Here is a 26,740-nt window from a genome sequence, read left to right as displayed (position 1 = left end):
TAGATCCTTCTTTCATGTGGGGTGCCTTCTTCTCGCCCTATCTCAAACTGTAGCTTGTGTGAAGTATTGAAGTGACCAATCAAGATCTTTGGTGCATGCAGGAGATGTAGTCCGGTGGTTCAATGAACCCCTTCTCTAAGATTTGTAAGCAATGATCTCTATAGAGGTTGAGTTTCACCGAAAACTCAGTAAGAACTAACCAGGCCCTGTATGTGTGGAGCTACAAGAGATCCGCGTTGATGACTTGGTTCACCTCTGATATGGATGGAGCCTCAAGAGTGTACCGAAACGGTAGCAATCTGTCCCAAGCCTGCAAACCATCTGCCTGTCCGAGCATATCAACTACTTTGATCCTCCTCTGCCTCCAATGCCATAGATGAAGTCAAGGCTAGCCATGGCAACTGCGTCATGCGGATGTCGTGGTACCAAAGTCCTTGACCATATGGAGAGAAGTCACCACCTGGAAGATTGCATCAAGATGTTGGGAGGTAGTCCCAAACTCTACTAGTATGATCTAATGCAGGACCAATGTCTTGTTGTGGATCGTCCGAGCGAGAAGCAGAACCTGAAGTCTCTCTATGCGGGACCAATTTGTCTCCCAGAAGGAACTACCTTATGTCCCCTTTGAACAGTCTAGTGAGTCCAAAAAAGAAAGACTTGGTTTTGGGATCCTGAAAATGATGATGCTCTAGTCTAGCTAGTGCGTTGGTCGCATCGTAAAGATCGGGCCTGGAAAGAGAACACCCAGGTATGTGTAGGATGCAACAATCTCTATCGGAGCCCCATCGAAGGTAAACTGCTCTATGTGTGTGGCTGGTTGGGATGTGTCGAACATCATGACATTGGTTTTACTCAATTTGGCCTTCAAATTATGTGCATTGTAGAAAGATTGGAGCGCCTCCGGATGCACTAGAGATGACGAGGAGAGCAGGACCATGTCAGAGTCGTACAAACTCGGAGGCATGATTTCCAGTCAAATAACTTAATAAACTTAGAATTTTTAAAACTTTAACTTAAAATGCATTTACACCATATTCATCCACTTATCAACAGAAAATAAGAGATGGAGACAAATGCACCGATACCCCACTAGGTGAGAATGAGGCTGCTCCCCTGGCAGCCCTCTAAAACAGCTAGGCGGTCGGGAAACGAGATTCATACAGCAGGCTGATTGTACAAACAGTCAAGACGATGAGAGAGAAAAGCTGGTCGATCTCTCACCCTCAGCCTGATAGATGAAAGGAACAACAAGATCGCCCAGAAGGGATGTAGAACAGCAAGAAGATAGGCTGGAGCAGCACCAGGCTAGGTGGATGAAGAGTAGAAAGGCTAGGAGTTAAGCGTGTGAGCGAGCAATCAATAAGAAAGCCAGAAGGGTAGACAGGGCAGCGAAGGTAGAGCGCTAGGGGAGCACGTTCAGCAGCGCAGCAACCTGGAAGAGCCCTGGTGGCAGGCTGGGATAAGGTGCGCAGCAAGAGAGAGAGGAGATGGGAGATAGAAATGCCTATGATCGATTTAACATCAGAGAAAGTACTTGCATGTATATTGTTAAGGCAAAGTACAAACATGTGGTTACCATTGTCATAATTTGCCTATAATGATAAAAACAAGGGATGAGTCTTGGAGTTGAATTATGATTATAGACTCGTTAATCTAACTATTGTGGGAATACCATAGAAAGTACCTAGTGCTAAGCCCTGGGGTCACCATTTTACTGGTCCCTGAGGTCATTTAGTCCTCCTGGTTAGAAAATGTTAGAAATTAGTGAAAAATCATTCTTGGTTTGTTATGTCCTAGCGGCTAGGACGTTCTGGTCCTTAAGCTCATTTCCCCCCTTATATGTAGCAGATCTTCACATTAGAGTAAAGGCTTTCTAGGCTTGCCACTAATGTTTGCCTACTCATAGCTGGTTCTAGGCTTTAATCTTTGAGTCATTTTGTATTGCACTCCTGATGCTTATCTTGTTCAAGTCACCATAGTTTTTTGTTATTTGTGCTCATATATTTTTGAAACAGGGATCTGGGGTGAGGCCACTAGCTTTAATAGAAGGTCCCGAGGCTAAGAATAGTGTCCACATCACATACGAAGATCTCTTTGATGGATGTAGAGCAGTATATATATGAATTGAATTGAGTTTGGGGTGATGTAGTAGCAGGAGGCTGTGGGCCATTGACAGACATATAAGTCAATGGATAATAGCTCCGATTTGTAGGCATGTCTAGGTCTATGTGCTTGTGCAATGTTTTAATTTTGTTAAGGGCATCTTTAGCATGAGATACAAGGGTTACTGAGAATTTGGTCTCAAATCATAAGAGTTGCCTCTATGCTCACCGGTGTAGTTAGTTGAGGATTCTGTGGGTCTCCAAATGATATTTTTTACATGTTTGTTTTGTTGCTTTTTCTTATGAGGGAATCAGTTTTGGAAACTTGTGGGCATTTTATTATGGCTTGTCGATTGATTGATTGTGGTGAACTTTGTGGGCATAAATGAACCTACCACTCAGTGTTTGGATGTTGCTTGCAATAGGAGATTACGTGGATGCATGTGTGTCCTGTGCACGGGTCCATGTAAGTGTAAGAGCATATGCATGGATGTGTCAATCTTGGGTGCATGCGTGTTTGTGCAATACTAGACTTTTAGATGATGGTTCATCTTCTAGCCCTGCTTTTTCGCACAGCCTCAGATATTGGGCTTAATAGGAATAGTTTTCAGGATAATAAATCAACTGATATAGAGGTACAACACCATGGAGCTGTAAAACCATGTTTTAATCATTGTGGACTAGGTGGCTTTTGCTTGGCCTATGATCGGCTAGCCCTTTGTTATGCAGGTGCACGATTTTGTTCTATTGTGGGTGATTTCAATAGTTGGCTTCACAGACAAAATCATGCGGATCATGAACTAGGCCATGATGACTATGGATATTGGCGAATTTTTGTTGAAGACAAGCTACGTGAAGGACAGGAGAAAGATGCAATTTACCAGGAGTACAATTATGTTGATGACTATGATCGTGGTGATGAAAATCCTGACATTAAGGCTCTTTTCAAGAAAATGAATGATGACTACTGGGAACCTGGAGAAGATGAATTTATGGGTGATCGCGGTCGTAGGATGGCAGAGCAACTGTATGAAGAAATTTTCGGGAAGTATGGAGAGAAGGCAGATGAACCTCTTCCAGATCTTGCTGATGCAAGAACACGATACGAGGCCTGGAAAGCAACTCAAAAGGAGGAGAGTAATCTCCCTCCAATTGATGTTATAGATGATGGAAGTGAACCGACAAAGTATCCTGTGATTATTGATGACCCAGTATGGAAAGAGAGGGTGTTTTCCAAAAAACCACCTCTTCCATATTGGGAATACCTGCGGAAGGGTCGAAAGGCCTGGCAACAAAAGTATATTCCAGAAATCCCTCATGGTGGCCGTTATAGGGTCTATCTTCATACAAATGAAGGGCCAGTGGAACGAGTTTCAGCATGGTCTACTTACGTCTTGCCAGGTGAGAGTATTTTTATTAAGCTTGCCTTAAATAGAAGACATTTTTTCATCTTTTTGTCCGTTGATGGGATTGTTTGTTTGTAGAGGTATACTTTAAGTGACTTTGGGTTTAGGTTGATCATGTTTATTGATGTATTGCAGATGCAGATGGGGACCGTGTGAGCTCTATTTACTGGGAACCACCTCCATTGGAGATGTATACGTGGCAAAACAAGAGTCCAGCAAGGCCAAGGTCATTACGTATCTATGAGTGCCATGTCGGGATCAGTGGGTCAGATCCACGTGTTTCAACATTTAATGAATTCACTGAGAATGTAAGATTGTTTTATGTATTAGAATGTTTCACGTCTTTGACTCATGTTACGTCTTAAGAGTTCCGAGGCTTTCTACGCAGTTGAATTAGGTTGAAGATTTTGAATTTCATTCATCCAATGATATTAAAAAAATCTAAAATCTGATTTCGTCAATGGTCGACAGGTTCTACCATATGTAAAAAATTCTGGGTACAATGTGGTGCAGTTATTTGGTGTGCAGGAACATGCCGATTATTCAAGTGCTGGTTATAAGGTTGTTTGTCTTTTTGATTGACCTCTCTCTCTCTTTCTTTCTTTCTTTCTTTCTCTCTCTCTCTCTCTCTCTCCTGCTCTTCGCATTTCTTATTCCTGCTATTGAAGGTTTTGTTGTTGGGCTTGGATTTCAAAGCTTAGTAAGCACTGGGTTTACCCAAGAGATTCCAGAATTTTTTGAAACCCCAGATGGCAGCTTATGCTTGGGTACTGATGAGAATTATTCTTTGCTTATTAAGTTATTATTACTTTCTATATTTCTCATTTACTGTTAATTTTGTCTAAATTGCTTACCAACTCCCTTCTTTCCTTTGGTCTTTCTCTCGTTCTTAAAAAGAATTTAATTTGTAAGATTGGATATATTCTATGCTTATGAAGGTATATATGTTTGTCTTTCTGATTGACAGCTCTGACAAGTGAAGGGCTGACACAGTAGTTTAAATTTAAAGAGAGTCTTTCCTTAGTGTTAGGTCTCACAAGATTGGTACCATACACCTAGGAAATTCATTTGGTTTAAGGAAATATTGGATGTAGTATCTGAGCAAGTCCAGCACAGCACACCATGTGCTCCTGTTTTTAATTTACTTGTAAAACATGATGTGGTGTATGGGGGTCTAGTTGCGTGCTTTTCTTTATGTATAGTGCCATTGAGTTCTAGTTCTTGGGGTTGGTTTGTATGAAAGACAATACTGAAATCACCAGGAGGCTAACATTTCTCTATTGAAAGTGGGGAATGATGTTAAACGAATTGATATTTTAATTGACAATTGTGTGAAAATATTGGCTCGCACGATGCTTTAAAAAATCAATGGACCTCCTTTAGGTGAGACAAATCATTAGTTGTGCTTTTTTTGCATGGATAGAGATGAAGGCATGTATACATTGGGACAGTGGTTGCATGTAGGTGCATGGGCATTCTGTACATATGCATGTGGATGATAAGTGCATGCATGGACTAGCAAGTGCATTTGAGTAAATAAATCTAGGAATGGAATCTACATGGAATGAGATGGGAACGGATAAGATGCATGAGCTATGCATGGCTATAATCATGCCACATATGCAACATCTGTTTACTGCATGAGCTATGCATGGCTATATTCATGCCACATATGCAACATCTGTTACTGCATGTTGCTTATATACTTGCACGGACCCTCATCTCCATTCTGCTCTATGCTGATCTCAGATACAGCAGAGTGATTGCAGAGACATCTGACAGCTCTACAAGCATTTTTCACAGTCGAGACATGAAGGTCAACCTTAGTAAGACGAAGGTTAAATTTTTTTTTTTCAAAGAAAGGAACCTTCTATTAATGCTTGAAAGATTTCATACAAGACAGCAGCCCCGAAGGTGCTGAGTATGGAAAAAAACCGGAAAAGGCTGAAAGAAACCGGCCTGTTCTAGAGAAACCCAGCTCACTGCCTAAGGGATCTCTGAAACTTGGGCTAACAGACAAGAGGGGGGACTATGCAGCCAGCGAATCCCTCGCGGAGTTAAGATGTAGAAAACACTTGCAAGCCAAGCCTTGCAGAAACGAGCATGCCTCTCGATAGTCGCCTTGGCGCCTGGAGTCCCACTCTCCCAGGTGGACCGTAGAGTGTAGATGATATCCTGCCAGATGGCAACTAGGGTAGCCGATGGTAGAACCGGGTGCTCACCCATCATAAGACTGCAGCGAGCCACCCAAATGTTCCAAGCTGTGATGCTGGCTACCACCTCCCAAACATTGTCCTCCCTAGGAGAAGAAGGAGCTAGGTTGTCAAGGAGGGCTGCCTCGTGGAGTGCAATCCTTTGGATGCTATGACCCTGTATCCGGTAGGCTGGGGAGATCTCATCAACCTGAAACGCGTGTCCTCCCTCTGTCAACCAAGCCACCATCCCCCAGGTGTAGTCTCTATGAAGACTCTGCATACGTGTCATGATCCTGAGGGCTCTCATTCAGATCCTCGTTGTGCTACGACAGCTCCACAGACAATGCGGGATAGTCTCCAGGCACCATTGGAACAACAATGGCACTGCCCCTCCACTCGCATCTGCTCCTCGGGCCAATGGGCAAGCCTCCGTGGGCGGCCAGCCAAAAGAAGTATGAGATCTTTCTCAGCCGCAAGCTGGACCACAACCGCGTCCAAAACCTGGAGCGCACATCCCGGGGCACTTTTTGGGTCACCCAAAGTCTCTCCCTCGCGGGGGTCCACCTCGATGAGTCCTTCTGAAGCCTCCTGCCAATCCGTGTGGTGTAGGAAAAGAAGGGCACCTCATCCACCGCCTCAGCTAGGCTGCCCCTGGAGGGCCAGAACCACTCTCCCGGATCCCACTGGACCTCCCTCAGGGGTCTACCCTCCCACAGCCAAAGGCGCCATCTAGAGGCGTCCTGCTCTGAGATACTGGGAGGGTCAATGTGCCACTCCTTCCCCAAACGTCCTACCACTCTGATCATCTGCCAGTGTATCCCATCAAGACTCCCATCCATCTCAGGGTCACTCTCAGTGAGTGGCTGAAGTAGAGGTCCTACATGGAAGAAGTCGGGGTGCGTGCTGCCGCACTGCATCAACATCCTCAAGGGAACACAAGTACGAGAGGACTGCCCCAACCATCTGCTGTCTCTCCAAACGTGAGGTCCTTCCCACTAGGACTTAGGAATGGCTAAGTCAATCTCGCCCATCCGCTGCCCTGCCCCTCGTAGATGCGCTAGGGCGTCAAGCCCTAGCCTCGCCTGTGTCGTCGGGCCCTAGTGTTCCTCGTGCCGTCTGAACCTACCCAGAGGAAGTTCCGTACCAACCGTCGAAGCTGCCCAATGCATCCTCTGTGAAAGCATCAGCAGGAGGCAATATACCAGGCCGTGGCAAGAAGGATCTGGTTTGCAATTTTCTTATTCATAGACATCCTTTTGTACCCCTATTATTACCTAAAAAAAGTGTTGAAAAATAACTCCTTTAAGAAACATCCCTCATAATAACTCTCAATGTAATAATATTATATACATATAATTACTTATTAAATACATTTATATCATATGGCAATATCTTTCTAGTGTTCTTATAGCATAAATAACAAGATATTTATGGACATGTTTCTAAAGAAGTTTAAATTACTATAAATAAGTATTAACTTGGGTTTATATATTACTCTCATAAAATACATGTAATATTTGATACTATATATGCAACTATAACCTCATAGATGTGCTCAAATGGGGTTTTCCGATCCGTTTGAGTGGTTGAATGACTATATTTGGACATTGGACGTGAAAGTTATGTCACTTTTAAAAGTGTTGTCCATGGTAGTTTCGCCAGCGAAACTACCTTGGAAGAGCTACCTCAAAGGGGTTTTGCTGACGAAACTACCTTGATGGTTTGCTTCAATGATTTTTCTTTGGAGAAACCCTTTCATGAAGATAGGTTTGAGAGAGGTTTTTCAATGTCACCTCCTATTAAGTAAAAGTTGTAAGAAGGATCATAAGGGAATTTTCATAGAGAAGTCTACTCTACATGTGGGTTTCTTCAAAAGCCATCCCATTATGTTCTCACCGTTCCCAAAGATTCATTTAAATAATTATGTATAAAATAGACATTGCTATATATTTCTAGGTAAAACTATGTTTTCTTCCGATCCATTTTTGCCATATTTTTGCATAGTTGGAAGCTTTTTTTTTCCTTTGCTTGGACACTCGGAAGATTTCGCTCGGAAAATGCTCATCCGTGAGTCAAGCCATCCTCACCCAGGCACTTCTGGGTCGGGAGAGCCTTGAGGGCTTCCCAGAGCTCCTCATCTGTGAAAGGCTTCTCAAGTCTGCTGCATAAGTCCTACGAGACTACTGTTGGAACGTGATCGCAAATTAGCTCTCGGGCCATAATACCAGCTAGGGTCAGTCTCTTCGTCTGAAAGAGCTGGCTGTAAAAACTGGTGGTCATGTCCAGAATCTCCTGCGGGTCAGTGTGCATGATACTCTGCAAGTCTCAGAGATGCTGTAGTTGTGTGCCTGCCGATCAGGGCCTAGTGGTATGAAATAATTGCTTCGTCATCTTGTCCCCCCGCTGCACCCATTGGGCCTGGGAGGAGTGATAGGAGAACTCAGCCCGTTGTAGCTCTGTGTCTTGAAGCTCGAGACGAGCGCTCTCAAATCTGTCACTAAGCCACTGAGAAACTGGGTCTTGCTCCTTGAGCCTCTCAATGGAGGCGAGGTCTCTCCTCAAAGCCCACTCATGCTCCTGAAGGGTCCTCCTTCGCCTAAGGGCGTGAGCCTGCAGCTCCTCACTGCTCCTATGAATCTCATCGGCCACCCACGCAGCCTAGCCTTCACACGGTGCCATCTCTGACTGCTCCCAAATCCCTGCCATGGCTTGTTGAATCTCCTCGTCGTGTAGGAGGTCCTTTGGAATGTGGACCCCCTTCTAGGGTAGACCTCGGCGGGACTGATCCAAGTGAAGTACCACTTGAGAGTGGTCTGACATCGTGGTACCTGCCAGAATCCCGGTAGATCCGCCTCTGTGTAGTGCCCAGTCCTTAACATAGAAATGGTCTAATCTCTCTAGCATTCCATTGTGTCTTCTTTGTCCAAAGGAGAAGAGAAGGCTGCCAGGAGTCCTGCTGAAATCTGGCTCTCTCTACGGGTCTCTGCCACTCATCATGAAAATGAACTGCTCCCAGGTGCTACGCTCTGCTGTTGGCATCTCAGAGAACGAGGCGCCGCCGTGCTTGTCTTCCCCAAACTCCGTTGTTGAAGTCACCTCCAACAATCCAGGAGTCAACATCCGGAAGACACTCTGACAACCTCCTCCAAAAGGCCGGTTGGTGCTGTCTACACGCTGGGGCATACACATTCAGGATCCCAATCTTGGACTTTCTTGTCCGAACTCCCATCCAGACTGCCCGTCCTAGAATGAGCTGGCCCTGATCATAGACCTCTGAAGTCTGTGAGACTGAGATGCAGACCCCTCTGCTCCGTCCTACTGCGGGAGACCACTCCTATGGACCTCTCCCTAGGAGAAGATGATGGCGTCATCTGATGTCTGCAGTTGAAAACATGTGCTTCTGAATCATAGGGATGTCCACTGCCCGCCCTACCACTGCCCTCTGCAACTCCTATCGGAGTATTAGGTACTGCGGTTGGCTACGAACACGGTTGTGGAGCCCGTGTATGTTCCAACTCACTATGGTCTAGCTCATGAGGACGGGGGAGTCGGGAACAAGGCTCTCCTGTGAATGGGTGCCTGTACTAGAAAGACTGCCTTGTGTGATTTTATCGGGGGTTTAGAGGGCGAGTACTCAGTGTCTGTGTGGCACCGTACCAGGGTGGATAATGGCTCGATACCAATCTTCCATCCCCACTTCATCATGAAGGAGGCTTCCACCCCGAACAGCTCCGCACACTTCTGGAGGGGCGAGAAGTTTGCCTGCTCCACCTTTGCCTCCAGCGGCAATCTGATAACTCCTGTCGCCAAACCACACACCGGCTCCTTGCATGTGAAGCTTAATTGAAAGTTTGCCTCCGCGCCATGGGCGTATCAAAGATCTAGTCCCTATGGCCTCATCCACTCGTCCCTCATGAGTGTAATCTGATTACCCAAAATAGCATCAAACACCTCCGAGGACCACTTCTCCAACCCTGTGGAGGCAAACGGAAATCTCCAAACGGGGTGTGTTTGAGATCCCACTACACTGATCAAACCCCCCTTTCGAGGCTGAAGGACCATGAGCGTTACCTCCAATGGTAGAGGGTATGAGTCCGGAATCTCCAAATAGTTCCGGGGTCCTAACCTCCATAAGTTCTGCGGTAAGGGACGCTTAGGCTGGAGGTTGGGAGCTGCTGATCGGGAGGATGAGCCTCGTCCCTTAGGATCCCTCATTGAACGGACCTGCTGCTGCGATGAGGAAGTAGAAGGGGGCGTCATTGTTCCCTTGCTTGATGGTAGGGGTGTCGAAGCAGAATCTGCTGCTGCAGTGGAGAGAGGGGCGGTGGGAGAGGGTGGGGTAGGGACGCGGGGGACGGAGGGAGGGGGGCGGGTGGTGAGAGTGACCATAGAAGGGGGGGCTGAGGGGGGGGAGGGGACGGGGGGAACCTTGGAGGGGGAGGGGGAAGTGAAGAGGAGGGGGAGGGGTCTGGGGGGGGAGGGGGAGGGGGAGGAGGAGGGATAAGGACGACCTCAGGTCCCCCTTGTTGATTAGGATCGCCGGGGCTCTGGGTCGGCTCCTCCGCGGCCCTCATCAGGCTAGCGTCTGCGGCTTCCGCCATTGCCGCATTAGGAGCTCCTGGGGCTCGCTGCTGCTGCAAGGGTGGGTGCAGAGGTTGAATCTCTAAAGCTGGAGGATGGCGATGGGCGGTGGCTCCTGCTGTTCCTCCTTCGAGGCCTCTCGGTCAACCCTGTCCCTCTCTCTGCGATTGGCCCTTTGTCTGTGGCGTTTGTGGGCCTGCTTGCTTCTTTTTAAACTGTGTCCAGTCCCCTTTTGAGGGGGTAACCTATGGGGTCTGAGACTCTTGCTGCTCCTGTTTAAGAGGGCGTTGAACTCGGGCCTGCTGACTCTGCCTTCTCTGCGGAGGAGGGGGGGGAGGCACACTAGGGAGGCCACGAGGGCAATTGCTGGCGAGGTGACCCATCTGTCTGTACCGAAGACACTGGCCTGGTAACTTGGAGATCTTCACCCTCTGCTGAAGTGTGTCCCCTTCCAGGGTCTCGAGAAGGATCAACTCTAGGAGGGACTCTGGGCTCTCAACCACTAGCCTGATCATGGGGACTCCATCATCTGCTAGAACTGAGGCGGCTGACTCTGGCGGGGACTCGAGCACTGCGCCAAATGCCTGACCAATGGAAGGGAGGATGGCTCCATACTCCTTGGGGAGCCCTGGGAAGCGGAGTGTGACCGGAAAACGTGGAACATGGTGTGTCGTATCCATGTCCTCCACTGTGAACCCATGATAGCAAGGAAAGAGGTAGACAAGATGCGGGCCAAGGATGATGGGGCTTTGCTCCACAAGTGTCGAGGCAGTGTCAGGGGAGTCAGTTGGATGAGGAAAACGCCTTGTCCATAGATGGTGACCTCCTGGATGTGGTCTCCCTCTAATGCCCAGCTCGCTTGGATCCACTCTCGCACTTGTCTCCGTGTAGGCGTGAGGCCCACAAGCGCCTTGTCCTGGAGGGATTGAATTGGTTGCTGTACCTGTTGCTTGTCAGCTGGGGAAAGAAGAACCTTAACGGCTATGGAATTCGAGGGTGCTGCCATAGAGCCCCTCTGGCCATACCAAGGGTCACCACCAAGGTTCTTTCTTTCGCCTTAACAAGCACAAGTGCTCCCGCTGCAGGGAGGAAGAAGAAAAAGGGAGGGTGAGGAAGAAGAGTGTCAGAGGGGGAGGCAGAGACGAGGTGGGGTGAAGGAGGGGGCAAGGATAGAACTGGAGGAAGGAGGGTAGGGAGGGCGGAAGGCGGAGGAGGAAGGAGGGCGAGAAGGCGAGGAGTGAGAGAATAAGGGAAGGAGAGGGCAAGAGGGCAGAGAGGAGAGTCGGCGGGGGAAAGGAGGACGCGGGGACGGAAGAGGCGGAGGTGGCGGGGGGCGGAGGTGGAGGAGATGGAGGTGGAGAAGGCGGAGGTGAAGGGAGGCGGGGTGATGGGAGGCAGAGGTGGCGGAAGCGGGCAGGGCTGGCGAGGGAGCAGCAGGCGAAGGGGGAGGCAACAGAGGCGGGAGCAGAAGGGGCGGACGGGGGGCGAGGAAGCGGGAGCAAAAGGGTTAGGAGCCATAAGACGAAGGTTATAATCCCCAACACCAATAAGGCGTACTTCAACTTGAGTCATTTGCCTGCACCTTTGCAGGAGAGTCCATTGAGATAGTCAGATCCTATGCTTACTTGGGTTGCACCTTTACAAGACCCAAGTTTACTATGTAATTCTTCCTAAATTTTATGGATAACTTATCTCTTCTTTCGATAGATCAAATTGTGATACTCTGCTTTGGTCTCTGGGGAGAGAGAGAGAGAGAGAGAGAGAGAGAGAGAGAGAGAGAGAGAGAGAGATTATTAAAGTCTACGAAAGACCGATGGGTCTATGAGATTGATAAAAAACCTGAGACAATGAACAAAAGGGTGGAGCTACTAAGCGAGCATCCTAACCCATGCTAGAAAACTGTGTAGGACGCAGTCAATGTCATCATCATCAATGTCACCATAGTCATAGTCCTCACTGGCATCATCACCATCATAATAGATACAATCTAACCCAATACAATACAATGCAGCACACACATGGTATGAAACGTCAAGGTATGCTTGGTGACGGACTAGGTAGTGTAGGGACGAAGCCTATGATAGATCACTATCTATTGTCTTGAGTAGTAGTAGTCTGTCGTGCTCTCTTGGCAGCTGCTCTATGCATGGCAAGTGCCACAGTAACCCTTGTCAGCCGTATCCCAGGTCTGAACATAGATTAGATGTCAGCTAGCGTGATCTGTGCATCCGTCCTTTGTTAAATGTGCTGCGTCTCGGTCTCAAGTTCTCTGCCTCTCCTGCTATTTGTGATCAGGGTGCAGTATTCCTGCCTGGAAGAACTCTGTGATCACACTATGAGATGGGTCAGATACGCCTGCACATGGTGCATGACAATCCGGAGTTGATGTTGAATTTGTTGCTTGTAAAGTCTGCAAGGACAACACCACCTTTGGTCAAGCCACTCAACGAGAGAGCTGAGCGACGAACGAAAGGAAGGGTTGAGTGACAAGGTGCTGATGGGGGTTGAGCGACGAGTTGAGTGGGGGTTCTAAATGACAAATGGGGGGTTGAGGGTGTGAACGATGAATGATGGATGGAGAAAGAAAGAAAGAAAGAAAGAAATTTTATTAAAGGTCCACGGAAGGCCATACATGGCCTATGGGACACAAAATCATTCGAAAGGAAAATACATCATCAACGATGCGCCAACTAGGTGGCCTCATCGTAATACAGCTAAGAAAAAGAAAAAGAAAGAAAGATATATGAACGTCTACAGGAGGCCTCGCGGGCCTATGGGACAAAGTACAGAATCAAGTAGCTCATATAGACCACTGCGGGCCGCGGCAAAGTGCTCACTAAGGCCCTTGTTGAGTACTAAGATGCTATACTAGTACAAAATAGAATAGCAAAGTAAAAATGCAAAATGAGAGTGACATGAAGGTATCCAGTGCTTAGAGCTAGAGTCGAGAGAGAGAGAGAGAGAGAGAGAGAGAGAGAGAAAGAAATTTTATTAGAATTTTCGGAAGACCGATGGGTCTATGAGACTGAAAGAAAACTTGATACAAATCACAGTAAGGGTGGAGCTACTGAAACGAGCATCATCACCCGTGCTGAATCCTAAGTCTGATCATACATAATCAAATACATCTGGATGTAACAATGAAAAGAAAAAGACTGGAGCGGAGTGGAATCCTCTGTATGTCATGTCGCCCTGGCTGGTGCATAGCCGATGATGGGACGTTGGCGCTCGTCAAGGGGTGCCGTGCGTCTCGGTCTCCTGGACGAGGCTCGACGCAAGACCAGAGCCACTGTGACTCCTGTGGGACGTATCCCAGGTCGAAACAATGACGGGCGGTCCCTTAGAGTGATCTGTGTGTCCCCTCGATGTCTCGTGTGTCGTGCTGCGGTTGTCGGGTCGGGGTCTCTGTCACGTCTGCGGCTAGAGACTGGACGATCAATGTCATTCGATCGGAAGAACTCTGTGATCCTGCTCCGAGAGGTGTCTGATGATGTGGCCAAGCCCCGTCGCCTGAGTAAGTACTCTCTGTGTCGGACCCCCTTGTGAATGAAGGCCGCAAGGCATCTCTGATCTGGGTAGGCGAGGAATCTGGAAAGGAGCACGGAGCCGTCTCTGAAGAGACAGTGGTAGCGACCTCGGATCTCGTAGTACACTGGGCACTTGAAAATAAAATGCTCCTCCGATTCAGCCTCCTGACAGTCGCACAATATGCATAAGCGATGCTCCCTAGGAATCCCCTTTGCTCTGGCGCTCTCTATGCGGAGGCGGTGTGATGATACCCGAAACTGTCCGATGGAGATCCATAGTGAGTGAGGCATATGAAGCTCAGTGTACCCCGGTGGTGTGATGAATCCCTCCTTCGAAATACGAAGGCAGTAATCTTTGTAGAAACTCAGCTTCACTGGAAGCTCCCTCGGCTCCAACCAGGTCCTAAAGGTGTGTAGCTGCAGGAGATCCTCTCGAATGACCTGGTTGGTGTGTGGCCCGATCGGGATGGTGGGTGGGAGTACCGGAGGGGCATCTAAACTGTACTCAAAAGGAGGTATCCTATCGATGTGAAACCCTAGTCTCACAAACCCTCTGTGAGTCCGTGCATACCAGCATCGTTGGTCTCCCTTTGCTGCCAACCTCATGGAGGAATCGAGAGCCAACCATGGCAACCTCTGTCTCCCTGACGTGCAGTCCCCATATGATCTAACCCGGTGTAGATATGTGATGGTCTGAAAGGTTGCATCTAGCTGGAGTGGAGAAGCACCAAACTCGGTCTGAATGATGTGATGTGGTACAGACGGTTTCGCCCGGATCATCCGTGAGAGCATGAGGATCTGTAGGCGCTGCACCCGTGTCCACTCTATCTTTGACATGTCAGGTCCCCAACAAGGGTTGCCATACATATCGGCTGGTCGTAGACCAAGGAGTCGAAGAGAAGAGCCTTGGTCCGAGGGTCCTGGAAGTGGGAGTGGAAGCATTGTCTCTCTAGCTGAGCCAGTGAGGCGTATCCCCTACTCAGCCTGGCTTGCATCGCTGGTCTCGTCGTGAAGATCAGGCCGGAGAAGATGATCCCCAAGTAAGTGTATGAGGATACGATCTCAACTGGTGACCCACTAAAAGTGAACTGCTTCCGTTGCATGTTTGCTCAAGAGGTGTTAAAGATCATGACCTTGGTCTTGCCAAGGTTGACCTCCAAATCGTGGAATGAACTAAAAGCCTGCAGTGCATCCAAGTGTGGCTGGAGCCCCTCGGGTGTGGACGACAAGAGTGCCACATCATCTGCATAAAGAAGAATCCTAATGATGATCCCGGCAAGGGAGCAACAGGTCTCTCCGAACGCCCCCATGAAAGTCTCAAGCTCATCGATGTAGAGGCCAAACAGGGTTGGTGATAAGGGACAACCCTGTTTGACCCCTATGGTACTCAAGGTCTCATCTGTCCAACCTGCGCTTGTCCGAACTCGGCCTGAGACTCTCTCATAAAGTGCCATGACTGGCCAAATGATCTCCTGATCAAATCCCAGTGTCTGTAGGCGTGTGATGAGACGAGCTCGAGGTACTGTGTCAAAGGCTTTGTCGAAATCCACAAAGCAGCAATATACCCTCTCCTTCCGTGATTTGGCCTCCTCAATGACACTCCTGAGTGTGAGTATGTGATCCATAGTCCCATGGTTGCACCGGAAACCGGCCTGACCCTCTGCTCTGAGCCCTCTCATCTCTGCGAACAGGCTGACCGATGCATCCAATACAGCTGCAAAGATCTTGGACATCACGTGCCAATGATGATAGTCTTGTAGTTACTCGGGTCCATGGGATCCCTTGCCTTGTGGATGGGGGTGATGGTGTTGAGTATCCAAGTGCGAGGGAAGCCAAGGCAAATAGCGTCATTGAATAGCTTTGCTAGGATCGGGGCTAACGTGTCGATCCCATATGCGATAAACTCAGTGCATAGCGCCTCATGATCCTTAGCTCGGCCATTGTGCAGTTTCAATGTCGCGTCCTTGACTCCCCTCTCGTGAATAACGTGCAAGTGGTGGGGCGAGGTGTGTGTATGAGATCTTGAGTGGGTTGGTGTGGGACATCATAAAGATGGTGTGCATACCTGTGCCAGACTCTCGTGTCGGTGAGGGGTGATGGAGACCTAAGCTCAAGGAATCTCCGCCAAAAATCCTTAGAGTTGTTGCTGTACAACATGTTCAGCAGCTCCTCCTCATTTCGACGAAGAAATGCTTGCTTCTTGCGACGTACGAGACGTCGGTACTTGCGTACCGTGTGTGGTATGTTCGGGAGGTGACATTTGGTTTCAAGTTGGAGCTGTCGGCGATAAGTCTTGCACTCCGCATCGTACCAGTTGTTGCTGGGTACAGAACCAAGAGGTGGTGGTCTAGTGGACCGTGTGGTGTGGGGAGAGATTTGGAGGGTAGCCTCGTGCAGTGTGCAACTAATTAGGGCAGCACGGTCCTCTATGAGTGGTATGTGATCGATGTAGGTTAGGAGTCTGTTTAGGCGTCCAGAGTAGGCCGGTGAGAGGTTGTGATCAAAGTGTATGTCACGCTTCCTATGTGGTGTGTGGTGTGGCTAAGCGTGGGGTGGCGATAGTGAAGAATAGGTATGTGTGATCAGCTCCTGGAGGGAGTGGTGCTACGGTGAAGTCGGTGATACATGAAGTGAAGGTAGGGGATCCCATGATGTAATCTACTACACTGCTCCCCCCCCCCCCCGTGTGGGAAGCAAGTAAAACCACCTGAGGAGGGCCATAGATCAAGCCCGTTGTAGATGATGAGATCATGCATCTTGCCCAGATGAAGGAGCGCATGTCCATATGGTGTAACAGGCTTGTGTCGGTCCGATGAGGTCTTGGTCATACCTACTCCGTCTAGGTCCATGTCTGGTAGCATGATAGAGTCGTCTCGAAAGTCCAGGAGTGGTGCTTGGCGCGTACTCGTCCTGGCGTTGAAGTCCCCAACAAGGAGAACTTCCCCCCGGGCTGAAAGGTCTGGGATATCCTGATGTAAGGGTGCATATGGCGATGCCTCACCCTCCTCTCGTGCCACTCTGGCGAAGTGGGATGTGTCTGGCGGGAAGTAGCATATTGCTATGAAAAGGTCACAGGTGTTTGTGCATCGGATCCGGATCCACATGAATTGGGAGTGTGCGTCCTTCCTCTCAATGGAGATGGCTCCAGCAAGGGAAGACATGTACAATATTGCGACCCCGCCTGATTCTCGGACTCCTCCTGTATCCCTCGTCTCATCCTTGAAGGATGACTCCCATCTGTAGCCACTGACTATCGGTAGTGGACGCTCTAGGCTCTGGTGTGTCTCCGTGTAAAAGATTATGTCTCGTCCTGTATAAGACTCTGAGAAGTTCCCTGGGTCTGACCATAAGGTACCATTACAGTTTCAAATGGTGCAGGCTAGGGTCTCAGAAACCTGAGTCTCATAGGCCCCGTCCCCCTAGGGTGTACGGGTGGGAGCCAGATGAGTACCGGTCAACAACCTAGCATCTCGGACCACGGCCATTTCCCCTCCTTGCGGGCAACATCCCGCTGCTGTAGAAGAACTCGTCGCTCCTCAATTTGTAGTGGTGTCAAATCCTCGTCCCATGGACAGGGTGGGATGCTCTCTTAGAGCGGCTCGACGTCGGAGTGTCGCTAGTCGAGCATGTGAATCTCTGAAGCGAATGACTAGGGGCTGCTCTCGGTTGGGGTCTCTCCCAACACGCCATGATCCCTCTATGCCATGGTCGGGGACCCCCATGGTGGTGGTCACAAAGGTGATCGCCTCCTCCATGGGCGTCGTAGTGGTGGTGGTGCTGTCTCGTGTGATCCCTCGTATCCGGATGTTGAGGGCCTTCGAATGTTGCTGCTCATGTATGGCGGCTGAAACGGTTGCCTTTGCGGGCTCCCGTTTCGCCACGTCCACAAATCTAGTCGTCTCTGCTATAGCCGACTGTATTGTGGCTATCTGTGCCTCCATCTCTGTGACTGGGGTCCCTCCAAGCGCTGCTCTGAGGGTCCCGAGCTCCTCTCGAAGCTGTGTGATGTCGTCTCTGAGCCCTTGGATAAGGGTGCCCTGCTCGTGTATAATGCGGGCCTGCTCCTAGGTGTATCGGGCCTGCTCCTGAGTGTAATGTGTCAGCTTTGCCTGACGGGCCCGAATGCTGTGTATCTCAGCCAATAGGGAGTCCCAAGCATGTCGTGGGGGCCTAAGATGTCCTGGTCCAGGTGGGAACTAGATCTCGAGAGGGGTTGGAATGAAGGTGAGCTGCTGAGGTTGTATTGCGGGTAGGGACAGCATGATCTGGGCGGGGGAGTGGTATGTAGGAGTAGCGAGGCCGGACGAGGTGATGAAGGGTGGCTGACTGAGAGGTAGAGGTGATACGAGGGAAAGTACTGTGGAGCCGTGGCCGGTGGGGCCTGTGGTGAGGCTACTGGAGAGGAGACCTGTGATGATGATGCAGGAGAGGGGGAGGAGAGAGGTGGCGTAGATGATGAGGCAGATGATGGTGGTGAAATGGTGGTGGTAACCATAGAGGTCAAGGATGTGGTGAGCAGCATGGGCTTTGGGTGGGCCCCTTTCTTCTGGGCCGTGGTGCTGTCCACTGTCAAACTGCTCCGGTTGCTGCGTTTGTTGGAGTCCTCCAGACTGAGTTGCTTTTGTCACCGTTCCCCTTCCCCATCTCCTCGCGTATGTAAATTTGGACCGAAGGGTCTCCCGCCTAGTCTCTTGTCCTCATCCCCCTGTTCCCTTCATTATGGGGGAGGCAGCAGCGGGCAAAGAAGGGATTGCAAGAGGTCGGAGCTGCAAGCGGGGGGGGGGGGATAATTTAAAAAAAAAAAAAGGGTCGGAGTTGCAAGCGGGGGGCACCCAAGAAAAGAAAGAAAGAGAGGTCGGAGCTGCAAGTGGCGGGAGAGCTGAGCGAGGTCGGAGCTGCAAGCGGCGGGAGAGCTGAGCGAAGGGGAGCTGAGCGGGAGCAAGCGGGAGAGCTGAGCTGAGCAAGGGGGGCTGAGCTGAGCAGGGGCTGAGCGAGGGGGGCTGAGCGAGCGGGAGAGTTGAGCGAGGGGGGGGGGCTGAGGGAGGGGGGCTGAGGCTACGGGAGGGTTGAGCGGCTGAGCGAGGGGGAAGAAGCTCTTCTGGCGGGAGAGCTGAGCGAGGGGGAGCCTGGTGGGAGAGCTGAGCAAGGGGGAGCCGAGCGGGAGAGCTGAGCGGGAAAACGAGCGGGAGAGCTGAGCTGAGCGAGGGGGGCTGAGCTGAGCGAGGGGGGGTGAGCGAGCGAGAGAGCTGAGCGGGGGCTGAGCGAGCGGGGGCTGAGCGAGCGGGGGGCTGAGAGAGCGGGAGGTGGCAAGGGGAGAGAGATGGGGAGGTGGCGAGGGGAGAGAGAGGGGGAGGCGGGGAAGGGGGAGGTGGGGAGAGAGAGAAAGAAAGAAAGAAAGTTTATTAAAGTCTTCAAAAGACCGATGGGTCTATGAGACTGTGAAAAATGTGATACAATGAGCTGTGGTAGTGGAGCTACTAAACGAGCATCCACACCAATGCTGAATGCAAAAAATGCAAAATGGCAGTACTAAGTCCTTAGTACAACATAGTCATATCCCAACTATATATATATCAATCTCAGCATCATCGTCGGCATCATCATAATCATCATCCTCATCATCATTAGCAGTAGGACATCAGGATGGATGAGGCTGTGGAAGTGGAGGCATGAGGTCAGCAATAGAACGTTGTCGCCCCCTCAAGGGTGCAGTCGTGGTACGTCGTAGCTCTGTGTCTAACCAAGGCCACTGTGACCCCCGTCGGTTGGGCTCCGATCCTAAACAAGGAGGGGATGTCCCCAAGTATGATATGTGAGGCAACCCTCTGTCTGAGTAGTCGGGTCACAGGCTCCGGGTCATGGTCATTTCGAGGTCTCGCCTCGTGGGGGTCTATGTGATCTGGCTGAAAGAACTCCGTGATAGAGCTCTGAGAGGTATCAGTCGAGGGAGAAGTTTGCTCCTGTCTCCGTTGCCAGAGTATCCTATCGTGGTGTCTGAGCATCTCATGAATGAAACTAGCCAAGCATCGCTGGTTTGGGTAGGAGAGGACACAGGCCAACATCCCATAACTATTTGAGAGAGAGAGAGAGAGAGAGAGAGAGAGAGAGAGAGAGAGAGAGAGAGAGAGAGAGAGAGAAGAGAGAGAGTTTATTAAAGTCTTCGGAAGATCGCTGGGTCTATGAGACTGTGAAACCTTGGCACAATCAAGTTGTGAGGGTGGAGCTACTAAGCGAGCATCGACACCAATGCATAATGTAAAACTAATGCAGAATGATAGTTCTAAGTACTAAGTACAACATAGTCATGTCGGTGATCGAACTACAAATCAGTCACATCCTCCTCCTCCTCCTCCTCCTCCTCAGGACATCAGAGGTGGATGAGGCACTGGAGGCAGAAAATCGGCGATAGAGTGTTGTCGGCCACTCGAGGGTGCGGTCCTGTGACGTGTCCTGGTCATAGCTCTATGCCTAACAAGGGCTATAGTAACCCTTGTCGGACGGGCTCCAATGGTGAACATGGAGGCGATATCCCCGAGTGTAATATGTTCTTCTACCTTGTCGGAGCTGTCGAGTCATTGGCTCGAAGTCTCGATCATGTCGAGGTCTCCAGGAGATGTGGCTAAAAGAACTCCGTGATAGAGGTCTGGGAGGGGTTTGCTAAGGAAGAAGTTTGCTCCTATCTCTGTGATCGAAGTATCCTCTTGCAGTGCCTAACTACGTCATGAATGAATCTTGCCAAGCATCTCTGATCTAGATAGGAGAGGAATCGGGACAGGGCTCCATAACTATCTCTGAAGAGGTAGTAGAAACGCCCGCGGATCTCGTAATAGATGGACACCTGAAGATGAATTGCTCCTCTGTCTCACCTTCTACATATCGCATAATGTGCATAAGTGCGTCTCCCTAGGTAGACGCTCTGCCCTGCTGCTCTCTATACGAAGTCTATGTGAAGAGACCCAAAACTGCCCAATAGAGATCCTCAATGAGTGGGGTAAGTGGATCCACGTGTACCCTGGTGGATTAATGAAACCCTCATCTGTGATATGTAAGCAGTGATCTCTGTAGAAGCTAAGCTTCACTGGGAGTTCGCTCGGTGCCAACCAGGTCTGGAATGTGTGTAGCTGGAAGAGATCCTCACGGATCACCTGGTTGACATTATGTGACATGAGGGGGGAGAAAGGAGCATCCAAACTGTACTGGAAGGGAGATAGTCTGTCCATGTGGAGTCCCAACCCCTCAAACCATCTCTCTGTGCGTGCATACCAGCATCTTTGGTCACCTCCTGCTAAGAGTGTCATAGAGGAAGACAATGCCAACCATGGCAGCCTCCTGCGTCAGGAAGGGTAATTCCCATACTGTCTAACTCGGTATAGATTTGTGATAACCTGAAATTTGATTGGTTCCAAAGATGGGTACAGGGGTGGGGTTTGATTTTCTAATGTCCTTTCTCAAGAGAAGACATCACTTTTGTGCGTCACTAATGCCCATAACCCCAAGTAGGGGGGTCCACCCTCAAATGCTAGACCTAGCTCCCATGACCTAACTGAAACTGCAAGAAAACTTTCATATGCTTTTTGCAAAACGTGCTATTAAAATTGAAATGTAAAAGAAAAATTACCAAGCAGGTGGATACAAGTTTGCTGAGGAGTGACAGTGCCCCTCGGCTTCTGAGGTGGAAATCCTTTTTTCTCAGCGTTAGGGAACAGTAACTTTTCAGACGTGGAACAATCAGGTTTCTTTCCTTCAGTAGTCCCTACCTGCAAAGATGGCACGGTGGCAAGGTCCTGTGAGAAGTGCAATGGAAATGAACAGAAAGAGAGAGAGAGCACACCTCACTCGCACAACACCACACTGAAAGGGAGAAAGAAATAAAGAAAGAAAGAAAGTTTATTAAAGTCTTCGGAAGATGGATGGGTCTATGAGATTGTGAGAATCCTGATACAAACAAATTGTGAGGAGCTCCAAAATAAAATCAGCAAAGTACCCAACCAAAGAATGACTCATGTAGCACTGCCTGGGTGCTTGTGAACCAAGAAAGAGGCAGCACACAAGGCCAACCAATAGCTTATGGCAAAAAGAAATTGCAGCAGCCAAATCACAACTCATGAAGCCTTGAAAACTCAAACCAAGTTCTCAATCGGCAAGAGGAAATAGTAGCCAGTGCCCAATTGCATTGTCAGCCAAAGAGGAGTGCAAAGGCATGAAGAAAGAGCATTTACAAGAGCCGACTAGCAAGAATTCCACTGAAAAATGCGAAAAGAAGCACTTTTGTTGCGAAGAAGTGGGAGTTCTTGGGCTCAAAAGAAGCGTGCTTCAGAGAGGAATGCATTGAGAAGGTTTTGGAGAAGTTTCATCACCGGAAAGTCCTCCAAAACTGAGAAAAACCAGTCAACCAACACGTGGGACCACTCGAAATTCAACAGAAAGCTGTAGCTTTGCAAGAGGAGAGGCATAGGAGGCTGTAGAAGCAAAAAGGTTCAGAAAAAGCCACTTTTGCAAATTCGACCAGCAAAAGAAGTGCTTAGCTCTGCCCGTTCTACCAAACACACGGAGGGAAAAGCATATCACTACGAAGGGGAGGCAGAGGGAAAGCCATCGGGCCAAACGGAAGTCGAGGAATCCAAATGGGTGAGGAGTTATGAAGAAAAACGGAATTCAGCTGAAAGAGGCTAAAAGACCAGTCCAAAATCTCAACAAAGGGAGAAGATGATAGAGAAAACCACACATGTGAAGTTTAGAAGGCCCAGGAATGGCAAAGGAGCATGTAGAAGACACTAGAGCCACCTGGAACTCTAGGGGGGCCATTGAAGGTACATGGCCCTCTAGGGGGACCCATTAAAAATGCCACGTCATCATTTCCCAACAACCGCTCTTTTAATTCTTTGGAATGCCTTTGGGCCTAGAGATTAACTACGCTTATGTGCTAGGCACCATGCCGCCTTTAATTACACATTATTAAGCCCACGCTTGGACTTTTAAAACCAAAGTTGTCACAGTCTTGTAGTACATTAAAGTACTTAGAATTTCACGCCCCCGTGACATACCCCTCTCTTGAAACAGCAAACCACAGTTTGCTGCTCCAAAACACAAGAGCGAGCATGAAATATACCATGAAAGAGTATATAAGAAAGCCGCAGCTATAGTATACAGAGACAGTGAAAATATGGCTAGGAGAGGCATGCATCCATCCATATACACTGCTCAAAATCTATGTGATCCTCGGCGATCAATAGTCAAGATGCACCAATATCATGAAGTCTCACAGCAGAAATACTGTCAGGTTAGTATCTTGGATGAAACATACAGTGTCACCAAGCGACCTCATGAAATCACGGTGAGCTCGTGTGTACTGACGGAGTGGAGGTTATCAATAGCCCCATTTTTGGGCTTTGGTGTGTGTATGTGTAAAGAATTATTTATTTTCCTCTCGTGATACATGTGCAAAATTACATAGCTTGGACCAAGGTGTTGTGTCACAGTTCCATAAAGCCATAGCCAACTTGCTGTCAGTCCTATAGACCATGCATCCCTATTTACTTGCTCTTTTTGCAATGATAGCCTGGTCATCAATATAGGCTTTTCTCCTTCCTGTGCCTCCATCAATTTGGCCACTCTCCTCAATTTTTGTCCCTATTGGAATGGAGTAAGATCTTCATTCAAGTAGATCGTTGTACCCCGTATCGCTGCCCTGTTCTTTGAGGATGCCAGATGAGGTGCAAACATCTGGAGATTGAATAATAAGGGGCTTCTTTCTTGCTCATTGGAGATCAGAGTTTTCTTTCTCTGTCAGCCTTTCAATCTATGAGATCTTCTTTGACATGATCTTTGTGATGTTGTCGTTGCAGGTCACAGGCATGTTTGCTGTAAGCAGTCGGTTTGGCAAACCGGAAGACTTTAAGCGATTAGTTGACACAGCACACGGTTGGTTCTGTTTTCCAAATTTAGTTCAGTTTTGAAATTTAACTGGCAGGCTTAACTCATCTCTCTCTCTCTCTCTCTCTATCTATCTATCTATCTATCTATCTATCTATATATATAGAGAGAGAGAGAGAGAGAATATTTGCAACAATTTCCATTCCCTCTCAAATAAAATAATACTACCTTTTAAGAGATAGGAGGGATTGGGAGTTAGGAGGGATGATAAGATGTTGGATTCGAGGAAAGTCATGTTGTTGTGGACATGAAGTTCTTTGAGATGCTGTTATTATCAGCAGATATGTGTATGTTTGCTGCATGAAGAGTTTTAAACTTTATGCCACTTCAATGTGATTTGCATTTCTTTATGCTTATGATCTGCACCTTCTTTTGGGCATGGATAGGTCCAGGACATGTGAGCGGAATAGAATTGCCACACTCACCCTGATCCTTGGTTTCCTCATTTGTATGAGTGTTTATTCTATGTGTTGATGGCCTCATTGCCAATGCTCACGGAGGTGTATCTGTACCTGGTGGAGTGGGGCAACGTACACGTGAGGGTAATGATCTTTACGTGGAAATGACCTTACTGCCTCAAACACTGCAGTCCAAAAATAACTGGTAAAGTAAGCATCCCTATTTGGCACTATGGATATGGGTCACCCATGTAGACAATATATGACTAATAAACAAGTCCGAAATAGGAATATTTTCAATAAAATGTACTAAAACATCACAAGCATGACGAATGTAGGCGGAGCATTGGTAAGCATCTCCTCATCTCTAATTTGGATTTGATGGTAGCCACTCTTAAGATCTATCTTGCTCAGCTGCTAGCTCCCTCCCCCCTCTGCTACCCCCTTCATCGTGTCCTTCCTCACATCTTCCCCCCAGCCTCCTTCATCTCCCCACCAGGCCTCTGCCTCACCCCTCGCATCCCTTCCGCTGCCTCCACGCTGCCTCCTCTCCTCCTCCTCGCCTCTTCTTCCACCTCCCCTTCGTGCTCCCCCCCGGGCTGTTTGTGTGTCCCTTAGGGGCTGCTTGCGCAGCTCGCAGGCTGTGCCTAGGCAGCAGCTAGGCTGCGCCAAAGACGTGCCTAGCAGCGTGGCTGCTCGCGTGGCCTTTGTGGCTGGCTGGGTGCCAAGGGCACCCGGGCCCTTGGGATTGAGCCCCACATTCCTCACAACCCAGGAGGACTTCTTAGGGAGGAGCGGCCTCTTCAAGGCTGCCCTCCCCTTGCAGAGGGATCGAGACCATAGCCCCCTTGGGCTGTTCATTCCCTCCCAAGGGGTTTCTTCTTGATTCGGAAGCCCGTTCAAAGGGATTTCCAGAGCTCGAAGAAGCCTCAATAGGTATTTTTTGTTCCTTGGTTCTTCGGAGCGGTGAACGAATTTTCCTTTCTCCTTCTTTCTTCTTTCTCTCCGTAGCACGTGGATCTTTGTAGTATCTTGGAGCAGAAGTTTCTCGGTGTTGACCTTTGTTTGGCCCGAGGGGCTCTTATGGCAGCACCTCGAAACCCACTACTCTCACAGTTCTTCTCTCACAACAGGTGAAATAAGAAGTTCAATCATTGCAGGATAAAGCAGTGGTAGGCAAGATCGTGGGCCTCACTCTTGCGAGGCGACAGGTTCGTGAATGGATCCAGGTTATCTTAGCATTGGAAGGTGACCATATTCAGGGCGTTACCATCTATGTTAGGGAAGTCTTTCTCCTGCGGTGGCTGGGCTCACTGGACACTAACTTGATCCTTGTAGAGCAGAGCCTGATCTTTCTGTGCCTGCACTTGGTGTACCTTTTCCCTTGGTACAATGGATTCACGGCGGAGGATACGGACATGACATACCTTGTGTCCCATTTCGCGGTGACACTCTGCTTTTTGGGGCTCCTGAGAGAGTATAGGGCCATTCTTCCGTCCATAAGGCACGCTTTTGGCATGGTATTGGAGGCCCCAACGGAGACAAGTAGTGTCGACACTAGCGGATAACGGGGTCCCAGAATTCGACTAGTGATGGAGTATCTGGAGTCGCTTTCAGAGGAGATCTACCTTGAGACACTAGATGGGGGGGGAGATTCGTCAGAGGGTGGAGACCTCAGACAGTGCCTTCGGTGTCATCTGATGGGACACGTGGCACGGGTGTGCCTTAGAGGTCAGAGACAGGTCGCTCCCCCTCCCCCATAGGTGTACCCAGGACAACATTGTGCGCCACAGGCAAAGAGTCCTCAATAGACACGTAGATAGCAGCAACAAGAGTCCCAAACCCCTTGGGTGGAACCTTCCGAAGGAAAGTGGACCAAAGTTGGAAAGAAAAGAGGAAACAAAGAAAGCAGGGTGAGAATGACAGAAAGAAAGAAAGTTTATTAAAGTCTTCGGAAGACTGATGGGTCTATGAGATTGTGAAAATCCTGGTACAAACGAGCTGTGAGGGTACAACTACTAAACGATGTAGGCCATCTTCTGGTGGTTCTAGTGATGCCCTATAGGCCATGGTATGTGCCTTGTAGGCATAAGTGTAGGCACTTATAGTGTTAGTGCCTTTTAGGCCACATAGGACACTTAGTCCTATGTGACACCTAGGACACTTAGTCCTAGGTCTAGGTACAAGTACTTTGTACTTGTGTGTTTTTTGACTATCTAAGACTTTGACGTGATGGCTGTTCTACTACGTCTCTTTCATACCTGCACTCTCTCTCTCTTCTCTACGATCCTTCAGTGGTATCAGAGCAGGTTTTGCTCTTGTCTTCCAGCTCTCCTCAGCCCTCGAGTCCTCCATTGCTTATTGGGAATCTGCTGCCCTGCTAGTCGACACATGTCCAGCTGCTACAGCTTTTTCGAGTACCTGCGCCGTACAGCCCATACGTGAGCAGACGTACAGATCCTGCACACGTACATCGCCGTACTTGCACGTCGCCGTACATCTGCGTCGCCATACACATACATCGTCGTACTTGCACGTGGGAGCATACGTACAACTGTAGCACTTCAGATCCCCGTACAACCGTACTTGAGCTGACCG

At 49.0% G+C, this 26,740-nt stretch overlaps 1 protein-coding gene across 2 annotated transcripts in view; it reads left to right on the top strand.

Annotated features, from left to right (window-relative positions):
• The window catches only part of EMB2729 (Alpha amylase family protein), a 215,376-nt gene that overhangs the window by 47,718 nt on the left and 140,918 nt on the right, over positions 1-26,740 (top strand). For both annotated transcript variants that reach the window (XR_015543794.1, XM_087399851.1), the window contains exons 4-7: positions 2,832-3,503; positions 3,644-3,816; positions 3,980-4,069; positions 23,657-23,732. Coding sequence is in view for 1 of the 2 variants with exons in the window: in XM_087399851.1 (XP_087255977.1) it covers positions 2,832-3,503; positions 3,644-3,816; positions 3,980-4,069; positions 23,657-23,732 (1,011 nt within the window). In the remaining variant the exon portion in view is untranslated. The remainder of the gene's footprint in view (positions 1-2,831; positions 3,504-3,643; positions 3,817-3,979; positions 4,070-23,656; positions 23,733-26,740) is intronic.

This window comes from Dipteris shenzhenensis, chromosome 28 (assembly GCF_047967505.1).
Source record: "Dipteris shenzhenensis isolate YYH24624 ecotype China chromosome 28, Dip_SZ_1.0, whole genome shotgun sequence".
Taxonomy (NCBI): domain Eukaryota; kingdom Viridiplantae; phylum Streptophyta; class Polypodiopsida; order Gleicheniales; family Dipteridaceae; genus Dipteris; species Dipteris shenzhenensis.
This window is presented reverse-complemented; position numbering and strand designations above follow the sequence as displayed.